This window comes from Herpailurus yagouaroundi, unplaced genomic scaffold, assembly GCF_014898765.1.
Source record: "Herpailurus yagouaroundi ecotype Mexico unplaced genomic scaffold, PumYag 140, whole genome shotgun sequence".
NCBI classification, from domain to species: Eukaryota; Metazoa; Chordata; class Mammalia; order Carnivora; family Felidae; genus Herpailurus; species Herpailurus yagouaroundi.
The window spans coordinates 18,925,283-18,937,412 of record NW_024412395.1 but is presented as its reverse complement, the minus strand read 5'-3'; the positions used below and the strand labels follow the sequence as shown (position 1 = coordinate 18,937,412).

At 35.5% G+C, this 12,130-nt stretch overlaps 1 protein-coding gene across 4 annotated transcripts in view; it reads left to right on the top strand.

The window, feature by feature from the left end:
• Positions 1 to 12,130, top strand: part of ZRANB3 (zinc finger RANBP2-type containing 3) — a 320,697-nt gene that overhangs the window by 183,739 nt on the left and 124,828 nt on the right. For all 4 annotated transcript variants that reach the window (XM_040474925.1, XM_040474922.1, XM_040474923.1 and 1 more), the window contains one exon: positions 10,181 to 10,359. In XM_040474925.1, the coding sequence (XP_040330859.1) occupies positions 10,181 to 10,359 (179 nt within the window). The remainder of the gene's footprint in view (positions 1 to 10,180; positions 10,360 to 12,130) is intronic.

Below are 12,130 nucleotides of genomic sequence, written 5' to 3'. Positions count from 1 at the left end.
AAAGAAAGAAAGAAAGAAAGAAAGAAAGAAAGAAAGAAAGAAAGAAAGAAAGAAAGAAAAAGAAAATGTGTAGACATTCTTTTGAAAGCCCAGTTTCTTTAAATTACAATTTGTCAAGTTGGTGCCTGGAAGCCTGAATTTTCATCTAGCAAACACTCATAAGTATGTTAGATTTTAAGAACCGAGGTCAAAACCAAAGTTTGGACTACTTTTTTTCTTTCCTTTTCTTTCTTTATTTACTCAGCATGTATAATTATGTTCTTTTTGTGTTGGGTGTTCATTTTCAAGAAATCCTCTAGGCACTAATCCCATAATACATATGGAGAATAGAATCTTACTACAGCTTGTTCATCTGATTTTAACTTTACAAAACAGATTTTTAAAAAGATATGAAAAATATATGGAAGAGCAACTCCTAGTCTATGTTATTCTATCCTGGTATTTATTTTACCTTAGGAGTGGTACTGTTTGAATGAATAATACATATCATTTCACATTACAGTTAAGTATCTCATTTTTTACCATGCCTTATGACTCTTTAAACCTAATTATGAATGTAAGGGAGGAGATAAAATTTTCTCTCTATACTTCTGAGTTCTTGGCTGAGACTTTCTGTATAAAAGAGAAGAGAAATATAAATAGAAGCTTATTAAAATGAATACTTCATGTAGAGTGGAGATACCCAAGAAAAATGATTAAACTCCCTGAAATGGCCTAATCCACCATCTTAAATACTATCTTCAGCTAAACGAAAGAAAGAAAGAGAGGTTCGAACAGTAATAGGAAGTTATCAGGAAAAGCATTGTAAACAAGAATAGGTGGTTAATGCAAATTTAGGTCATTGTCTTCTCTATTCATACAAGTTGTGTTTTTCAGTCATCCCTCCCTTGTAGGTACAGAGCGGGAGACACACAAAGAAATTTCCTTTATACATGTAAATTTTCCCCCCAAAATTGTAACTTGTATTCCATTTTCACAGCCTTTTCTGTGTCTGCTGATTGTCAAAGATAATCACCTCAGAGGCACCTGGGTGGCTTGGTCATTTAGGCATCCGACTCTTGATTTTGGCTTGGGTCATGTTCTTGCAGTTATGGAATCAAGTTCTGTGTCTGTGCTGACATTTTGGAGCCTGATTGGGATTCTCCATCTCCCGCTCTCTCTCTGCCCCCCCGCCCTCCCCCAACACACACAGTCTCTCTCTGTCTCGGTCTTTCTCTCTTTGTCTTTCTCTTTCTCTCATTTCAACAACCTTCACAGCATCTTCACTAGAAGTAGATTCCATCCCAAAAAACCACTTTCTTTCCATATCCATAAGAAGAAAGTCCTCATCTGTTAAAGTGTTATGAGATTACAGCAATTCATCACATCTTCAGACTGTACTTCTAATTCTAGTTCTCTTGCTATTTTCACCACATCTGCAGTTACTGCCTCCAGTAACATCTTGAATCTTTCAAAGTCATCAAGGAGGGTTGTATCAACTTTTTCCAAACTCCTGTTCATGTTGATACTTTTAACACTTCCCAGGAATCACAATGAATGTTCTTAATGGCATCTAGAATGGTGAATCCTCTCCAGAATGTTTTCAGTTGACTGCTCAGATTCATCAAAGGAATCATCATGACAGCTGTAACCTCATGAAATGTATTTCTTAAATCATAAGATTTGAACGTCGGAATTACTCCATGATCCAAGGGCTGCAGAATGAATGTTATATTAGGCAAGAAAACAACATGTTATATTAGGCAAGAAAACAACATGCCTTACATCTCATTTTACATTTCTTTCCACCAGAGCTCTTGAGGGACCAGGTTCATTGTCAATTAGCAGTAATAGTTTGAGAGGCATCTTTTTCTCCAAGCAGTAGGTCTCAGCAGTGGACTTAAAATAGTCTAAACCATGTGGTGATCAGATGTGCTGTCATCCAGCCTTTGTTGTTCCATTTGTAGAATATAGGCAGACTAGATTGAGTATAATTCTTAAAGCCCCTAGGATTTTTGGAATGTAAGTGAGCATTGACTTCAACTTCAAGTCAACAATTGGGTTAGCCCCTACCAGAGCTTATCCTTTGAAGCTTTTTTTTTTTTAATTTTTTAAATGTTTGTTTATTTTTGAGAAAGAGCATGAACTGCAAAGGGGCAGAGAGAGAGAGGGAGACGCAGAATCTGAAGCAGATCTCATAACCAGATGACTAAAACTTTCTCCATATCAGTAATAAGGCTGTTTTGCTTTCTTTATCATTCATGTGTTTCCTGGAGTAAAGTAGCACTTTTAATTTCTTTCAAGAACGTTTCCTTTGCATTCACAACTTGGCTAACTGTTTTGTGCAAGAGGCCCAGCTTTCGACCTTTCTCGGCTTTCAACATTCCTTCCTCACTAAGCTTAATCATTTCTAGCTAGCTTTTGATTTGAAGTGAGAGATGTGAGACTCTTCCTTTCACAGGAACCATTAGAGGCCATGGTAGGATTGTTAACTGGCGTAATTTCAATATTGTTGTGACTCAGGGAATAGAGAGGCCCAAGGAGGGAGAGGGAGAAGGATGGGGGGACAGCTGGTTGGTGGAATAGTCAGAACACACAATATTTGTCAATTAAGTTTTACATCTTCTATGGGCATGGTTTGTGGTACCCCAACACAGTTAATGATAGTAACATCAAAAGATGCCTCATCATTGATCACCATAATCAAATATAATTATAATGAAAAAGTTTGAAATATTACAGGAATTATCAAAATGTGGCACGGAGACATAAAGTGAGCAAATGCTATTAGAAAAATGGCATCAATAGACTTGCTTCTTACAGAGTTTCCACAAACCTTTAATTAAAAAAAAAAAAACAAAACACTTAGCAAACCACATAAATGAAGAGCAATACAATGAGGTATGCCTGTATAACTTAATCTACAAGGATAAGGAAATAGTTCTGCTAAAACACACATCTCTTTAAAAGAAATAAATAATTGAACATAGGATTTCAGTCTGACATTTGTATATGTGGGTTTCTTTACTGAATTTAGTTTCTCATTAAGATTTAAAGTCTATGTATCTAAAAGTGTTCTTTAAAGGAGTCTGTTCTAGAACAAATTGGTTACCTACTCTAAAGATAAACCTACATCCTTACTCTAAATATACAAACTGCTTTTAACTTTAAAACTGGAAACTTCCAAAAAAATTTTTTTTAACTGAAAACTTTTAGTCACACAAATTCTCAATCAAGAGACATCCTCTCTATGCAATTGCTATATAAATGCAATCACAAAAAATTGAAAATGAAAATCTTTGTGACAGGATCATAGTTATTTAATTGCTCTTAATAATTTTGTGGCATATTACATTTAGAAAATCTAGAATTATTCTCCTAAATAAAATATTGTTTTATTATTTTGAATACAATGATAAAATGTACTTTTGAAGTTAAAATATTCAATTTAATTCTTCTTAGGTAGTACCTAGACAGTTGTACCATTATTGAGTTATGGCTTTGATTCTTTTTTTTTTTTTTTTTCAACGTTTATTTATTTTTGGGACAGAGACAGAGCATGAACGGGGGAGGGGCAGAGAGAGAGGGAGACACAGAATCGGAAACAGGCCCCAGGCTCTGAGCCATCAGCCCAGAGCCCGACGCGGGGCTCGAACTCACGGACCGCGAGATCGTGACCTGGCTGAAGTCGGACGCTCAACCGACTGCGCCACCCAGGCGCCCCATGGCTTTGATTCTTAATAGATCATTTAGACTTAATTTTCTTGAAACATTGGACCATTCACCCTAACAGATTCTTTTGTAGTGAGAGCCAAAGGGTTTGAACCACTTACTGAGTATAGTTACTTCTGTATATCCAAATTCTTTGAGTGTGTTATTGGTTTTATAATGGAATGTTACACGACTATAAATTCTTTGGAAAATGCTTGAAATGTAAGTACATTAAAAAAATTTATATACATATATATAGCAAAAAATTGTTCCAACAATTATTTTCCTATGTACAAATTTTATCTAGAGCTCAGTTTTCCTAGAGTATGAGATCCACTCTTTCCTTAATGGGAGCATGAGATTATGGTAATATACTTATACTTTTTAGTTTGAATTGTGTTTTATTTGAGGACGTGCCATCAAATTTTATTTTCTACTGGATTGTGTCTATAAGAGGAAAAACCAATAGCAAAAACCTATGGAATAACATTAGCAACTGTCTAATTTCATCCATGTTGATAAATATCCCATTTTCCAGAAATCACCTTTAGTTATTTAACTCTATGATCTTTATTTGTTCTTATGTTTATTTATTTTGAGAGAAAGAAAGAATGTGAGCAGAAGAGGGACAAAGAGAGGGAGAGAAACACAGAATACAAAGAAGACTCCTGGCTCCAAGCTGTCAGCACAGAACCCAACGCAGGGCTTGAACTCACAAACTGTGAGATCATGACCTGAGATGAAGTCGGACATTCAACCAACTGAGCCATCCAGGCACCCCAACTACACTCTCTTTAAAGTAAAGAGATGCTCAGTAGAAGATTTGAGATTTTAACCTAGAAAAGTAACCAGATAAAAACTATTTAGAGCCTCATTTTTTAGGTAAATCATCTAATGGCATAGGTATGCCATCTCTAACTATGCAGATTCAGAAATACATTCTTTTCAGTGATTCCAAGTTGATCAGAACCTAAGATATTTTACTCAAGGCAATAAAGCTCAAGGAAAATTTTCCTGTAAATTAAAATGTCAGTTTATTAACATGTATTGAGAAATCGCTTTCCTGTTCTTGTGGTCACCCTAAGGAGGCAGGATGGACTCTTCTATTCAAAATTTGTTTTGGATATTAAGAATGATGATGCCAGCATTCAAACATTAAAAATGGAATCAGACTCTTTATTATACACCTTACTTTGCTTCCATTGTTTATTTTTGTATTCAGCACATTATCTCCTTAGCTAAATTAATCCTTCCATTTTTTTTTAATGTTTATTTGTTTATTTTGAGAGAGAGAGAGAGAGAGAGAGAGATCATGATGGGGAGGGATAGAGAATCCCAAGCATGTTCCATGTTGTCAGTGCAGAGTCTGATGCAGGGCTCGATTCCACGAACTATGAGATCATGACCTGAGTGAAATCAAGAGTGGGATGCTTAACTGACTGAGACACCCATGTGCCCCATCATTTCTTATACTTAAGACTCGTTGGTTTGGGAACTTTTCTTTTTAAAATGGCTCCTTATTTCTTAATTGATACTTTCTTAAAATTTAATAGTTCTTAAAAGGCAGTCATAATTCTTTATTAAGAAATCATGTGATAAGATAGCTGGGAACAGTAAGAAAATATTTAGAATTTCCTAAACTTGATGAAATAGTACACTCGTAGCTCCCCAAACTGGTTTTCTATTCTTCAGCTGCCTAGATCTATCACTAGAGGTATGTTCAGTTCTTTCTCTTCTTAAAGCCAGATGCCACATAGTTGAAACAGGCTGCTTACACCTGTTTTCTATCAGAGACTACTCGGTCTAGCTCTTTCTAGGTCTCAGTATGCATTGAACCATTGGGACATGAAGAGAAAAATCCCAGAGAGGAGGTAACTTGAGAGAAAGACCCGAGAAATCTGCATACATGTTACCCTCACACACTAGCCATCCCCTAAAGTGTACTTCCACAGGATGCCACTCCAGAATACCCAGCAGAAATTTGTAGTTGGAGGAGAAAGAATAAGGCAGAGATTTCAGCATTATTGTGGTACTCAGGAGACAGATCAGAGTTGTGCCTTGTCAAGGTGGAAGAATCTTGGTAAATACACTGCCTGGGCTTATGGTGACCTCCAGAAGTACACCCCCTAGTAGTAAAGACCATACCCTAGTAATAAGAACAAAACTGAAATAAACTTGTTCTTACAAAACCTAAAACCAAGACTTAAAGGGAATGAGGTATCTGCTGGTACTCAATGTGCCTTGGCTAAAGAAAACTTAACCTAATTTCCACCTGGGTGAATTTATCATCTAAAGCTTCTATAGCTTCTTCACAATTAATTTCTGGAATCCAATGAAAAATAAAAGGAGTGCTGAGAAAACAGTACCAAAAAAAAATTAGGAATATAATCCACAGGTGATCATATGTTGATGTTATCAGAAGGAGATTTTAAAATAGCATTGACTATTCAAGAAACTCAAGGAAGTGGTGGACAACAGAAATGAAAAGATGAAAATTTTCAATGGAGAATTTAATCTATTAAAAAGAATCTAAAAATACTAAATTTTAAAAGAGTCTGCTGACCACTTTAGAGCTGAAAAATGACATATCTGGAATTAAGAATTTATTCAGTTGGTGTAATATAGTAGCAAATATACAAGAAAGCAAGATTAGGGAACCAGGAGATTAAAAAAAAATTCATACTTCTAATTAGATTAGCTTTTCCATACATCAGAAGTATTCTTATCCTTTCCTGTATTTATGCTAGTTTCCTCTCTCTTCCCCTTTCTCAGTTCATAACTTCTCTCTCCCCAACTGTGTTTTTTTCTATCTATTGTTTCAATTTTTTCCCCACATATCCCTATTGAAGATCTGTGTCCCTATGTTAGTAGCAGACAATATTAGGAAATTTAGTTAAGTGGCTCATTAATAGGTGCCTTGAAGGCTAACATACGCAAAGTCACACTACATGAAGTGTGAAAAGGTCCACTTAGAAAGGCACCAAGGAAATTAATCAGCAACTAGAAGGTAAAGATCCAGTATAAAATCTGGAGTCCCAAAGAATCCTACTTCCCAGAAAGTTACTGTAGCAAACAGACCCTTACTTCCAAAGAAGTTTAAATTAAGAAAATGGTCTGTGAACCCACTGTAGAAAGCAAAACCGGGTAACCATAGCTGTAGCATAGAGTTACTTAGTGGTATGGTCCATACACACAGAATTGGCCATGGCTCATTTCCTGGAAATGTACGCCTTTGTCATCGTTAGGTATAAGCAGCAATACCCATGACCCCAAGCCAGGAAACATCAGTAATTTGTAAATTACTGCTGCCTTGAAGCCATACTGATCTCAGAATCCAGGGATGTTTAAGTTGGTTCAGCTATGAGTATTGGAGGGCTTTTGAGAACAAGAAAACATACCAGTCATTATACCAGATGTTGGTGCATAATTGCTCTTTGGTTTGGGTTTATAAAACTAAGTAATATAAAAGTTATTTATTTCTCTTAGGATTAGGTCTGCTACCGTCGGATAAATCTTAAATTTGGCTATGTAGGCCTAAAGGTTGGGATTGTATGCTATTCCTTAGAAAGAGATATAGAATATTAGCTTGTAAAATGCTTTAATTTTGTTAAAAAATTTTTTTCTTGATGTTTATTCATTTTTTGAGAGACAGAACAAGCAGGGGAGGGGTAGAGAGAAAGAAGACACAGAATCCAAAGCAGGCTGCAGGCTCTGAGCTAGCAGCACAGAGCCCTATGCAGGGCTTGAACTCACCAACCACAAGATCATGACCTGAGCTGAAGTCAAACGCTTAATGAACTGAGCCACCCAGTCACCCCAATTTTATAATAAAATATGTATCTTTGTGAGTGTGTCTACATTCCTACATTATTTTAACCTGTTACCAAACCCTGCCTACCTTAACATGAATTTTATTCTTCAAACAGTAGATAGGAAAGAATTTTTATCTGCAACTGGATTTTGTTTCAATATTAAAAGCTTATGTATCCAGTATTTTTAAAAACTTTTAGATTTATTGAGGTATAACAGAAAAACAAGTTTCAAGACATGTAAATTACATTATGGTAACCTGACAGATGTATACATTGTAAAAGGATTCCCCCGTATATATTTAACACATCAGCATCTCACGTATCTACACTTTTCTGGTGTTTTGTTTTGTTTTGTTTTGTGACAACATCTGAGTTCCACCGTCCCACCAACCCTCAGTCATAAACACTGTATTATCAACCATTGTCACAATGCTTTACCTCAGGTTCTCAGACCTTATTCATCTTCTAGCTGAAAGTTTGTACGTTTTTGCCAGCCTCTCCCTATCTTCCCTGTCCCTTAGCCCTGGCCACCACTTTTTTTACTCTGTTACTATGAGTTTGGTGCTTTCTTTTTTTTTCTTTTCTTTTTTTTCCCCCAAAGATTCTATGTATAAGTGTTACCATGCTTTATTTATCGTTCTCTGTCTGGATTATTTCAGTTAGCATAATGTCCTTGCATTCCACCCAGGTTGTGTCAAATGGCAGAGTTTTCTTCTTTCTCAAGACTGAATAATATTCCATTGTATATAAATACCACAACTTTTCAGTTCAACCACTGATGGACACTTAGGTTATTTGTGTACATTAAAAGCTTTTAGACTTAGCTTTGGATCTATTCTTGAATGTTATTTGCCTCAGAACTTTGAAATGTTAGCTAATATTATTGCTCTTGCACTAAAATCTTTTCATTAACCTTCTTTCCTAATTTTTCTCTACCTGGGTTTTGCTTGTCCCACAGAATTGAACAATCTTGATCTTTATTTTTCATTAATTTGCTTTTACGTTCAAATATCTGAACACCAGGACAGAAACAAAGTCACTTCCTATGTTTCATTTACCTTGTCTCCCTTTGACAGTCTTTATTCCAGTCACAAGAACATTTTCCTAAGTAATTCACACTAGTTTTCTTTTCAAGTGTGATTGATATAAATATAAACTTGCTTGAATATTCTAGGATTTCTTTTTTGTTGTTGTTAATAGCAGTAGTTAAGCAAAAAATACATAAACAAAACAAGATTTTCTTAGTGGAGACTTGCTAAAAGTCCAAACTTCCTTTTTATCTTTTCCTCTTTAATTTTGCTCAGCATTTAAAACTCAGTAGTATAAGTTAACTGTTTTAGGTATGTGTGTCTTTTTTCTCTTTGAATAGTCACGTCAGAAGGACTTAGGTCTTTTTGTCCTTCTCTTATGGTTCACAATAATAACTACTTTTTCTAAAAAGGCAGTGTTGTTGTAGTATAATTCACACTGTAAGGTAAATTCATCCTTTTTACACGTATAATTCTTTAAGTTGACAAATGCATACAGACATATAAGTGCTCCCACAACCAATACAGAACATTGGGGCGCCTGGGTGGCTCAGTGGGTTAAGCGTCTGACTTCGGCTCAGGTCTTGATCTCACGGTTCATGGGTTTGAGCCCCGCATCGGGCTCTGTGCTGACAGCTCAGAGCCTGGAGCCTGCTTTGGATTCTGCGTCTCCCTCTCTCTTTGTTCCTCCCCTGCTCTGTCTCTCTCTCAAAAATAAAGATTAAAAAAAAATTTAAAAAAAACACAGAACATCATCCCCCAAGATTCCTTCATGCTGCCCTCCTCCTTCCATCCCTAGACTCTGATGTGTTTTCTGTCTCTATTGTTTTGTGTTTCTCTGGATGACCTAAACATGGAATCACACGGTTTGTGGCTTTTGGGCTTGGCTTCTTTCATTTAGCAAAATGTGTTTGGGTTTCACTCATGTTGTTGTGTATAGCAATAGTTTGCTCCTTTTTTATTGATAAATGGTATTCTATTACATGGATATACCATGATTTTCATCCATGCACCCATTTAAGTACATTTGGGTTGTCTTCATATTCTGGGTATTATGAACAAAACCACTAAAAACATTCATTTAGTAACTTCTTTTTAAATGACTACTGCTTAAAAATGGGGCATTATAATGTAAGTGTGAAAACACAAGTGCAAAGACACCGGAGACGTGGGTTCTCATACTATTTTGCATCTAGTTAACTACCTGTTAAGTTGAACAGATAATTTAACCTCTCTGTTCTTACTTTTTTTGTAAAATGTGCATATTTTATGCCTTCTTCAAGCTTTAAAATAGCATGGTATTGTGATGTATAGTAAGGCATTTACTCTTGTGCCAAGAGAACTTATAAATGCTCACATAAATATTTCTAAAATTAAGTTATATGAATTAAGTATAACTAATATTTTAAATTACAGGTTATTTTGTCTCTAAGTCCAGTCACAAATGATTGGAAAATAATAGTTTGCTTAATGAATTTTAAAGGTCACCATAATCATGAGCTTTTAACCATGTAATCCAATTGATTTTACATCAGAAAATTATTTTGATGACTCTTAAGTAAATATTTGATAAGTATTTTCATTTAAAATATGTCAGCATTTATTTATGTACTTATGTGTTTATGTATTTTTTATTTATTTTTAATGTAGATGGGTCTAGGAAAGACAATCCAGGCAATTGCAATTGCTTACTTCTATAAGGAGGAATGGCCGCTTTTAATAGTGGTCCCTTCATCTCTGAGATACCCTTGGACAGAAGAAATGGAGAAATGGATCCCAGAGCTAAGTCCAGAGGATATCAATGTTATTCAGAATAAAACTGATATTGGGTAAGGACAACTTTTTAATCTTTAAGGGGGAAAAAAAGCTTTCTCACATGTAATTAGTAAATGCTAATGTTTAGAATGATGTATAACCTATTAGCCATAATTTAGAACTAAGAGAGTAGAGTGGAGAATTTTACTTTACATTTTAAAATCTGTATTATTTATCTAAAACCCAGCAGTATACTTAATGCTTTAAATTCCTTTTTGGGGGGCGCCTGGGTGGCTCAGTCGGTTGAGCGTCCGACTTCGGCTCAGATCATGATCTCACAGTCCGTGAGTTTGAGCCCCGCGTCGGGCTCTGTGCTGACAGCTCAGAGCCTGGAGCCTGTTTCAGATTCTGTGTCTCCCTCTCTCTCTGCCCCTCCCTTGTCCATGCTCTGTCTCTCTCTGTCTCAAAAATAAATAAACGTTAAAAAAATTAAAAAAAAAATAATCCCATTTACAATTGCACCAAAAATAGTATGATATTTAGGAATAAACTTAACCAAAGAGGTAAAAGACCTGTACTCTGAAAATTACAAAACAATGATGAAAGAAATCAAGGACAACACAAAGAAATAGACATTCCATGCTCATGGATTGGAAGAACAAATATTGTTAAAATGTCTGTACTACCCAAAGCAGTCTACACATTTAATGCTGTCCCTATCAAAATACCAACAGTATTTTTCACAGAACAGGAACAAACAATCCTAAAATTTCTGTGGAACCACAAAAGATCCTGAATAGCCAAACAGTCTTGAAAAGGAAAAACAAAACTGGAGGGATCAAAATTTCATACTTCAAGTTACAATACAAAGCTGTAGTAATAAAAATAGTGTGGTACTGGCACAAAAATAGAAAACATAGATCAATGTAACAGAATAGAAAATCCAGAAATAAACCCACAATTATATGTCAATTAATCTTTGACAAAGGATGCAAGAACATACAATCTGTTCAACAAATCATAGACGAATTGGGAAAACTGGACAGCAGCATGTTAATGGACTACTTTCTTACATCATACAAAAAAATTTACTCACAATGGATTGAGGACCTAAATGTGAGACCTGAAACCATAAAAATTCTAGAAGAGCGCACAGGCAGTCATTTCTCTAACATTGGTTGTAGCAACTTTTTTCTACATATGTCTCCTAAGGCAAGGGAGATGAAAGCAAAAATCAACTATTGGGACTATATTGCAAAAAAAAAAAAGCTTCTGCACAGTGAAGGAAACCATCAACAAAACTAAAAGGCAACCTACTGAATAGGAGAAGATATTTGCAAACAACATATGTGATCAAGGGTTAGAATCCAAAATATAAGAACTTAACACAACATCCAAAAAAGCAAACAACCCAACTACAAAAGGGGAATAAGTCATAAACAGACATTTCTCCAAATAAGACAGATATCCACCAGTCACATAAGAAGATTCTCAGCATCATCCATCATCAGAGAAATACAAATCAAAATCACAATGTCACTTCACACCTGTTAGAATGGCTAAAATCAAAAACTCAAGTGTTGGCGAGGATGTGGGGAGAAAGGAACACTCATGCCCTGTTGGAGGGAATGGAAACTGGTGTAGCCACTGAGGAAACCGGTATGGATGTTCCACCAAAATTAAAAATAAAACTACCATATGATCTGGTAATCACACTACTGAGTATTTACTGTAAGAATATGAAAACACTAATTCAAAAGGATATATGTATCTGTTTATTGCAGCATTTTTTTACAATAGCCAAATTATGGAATCAGCCTATTGTCCATTGATGGATGGATATCC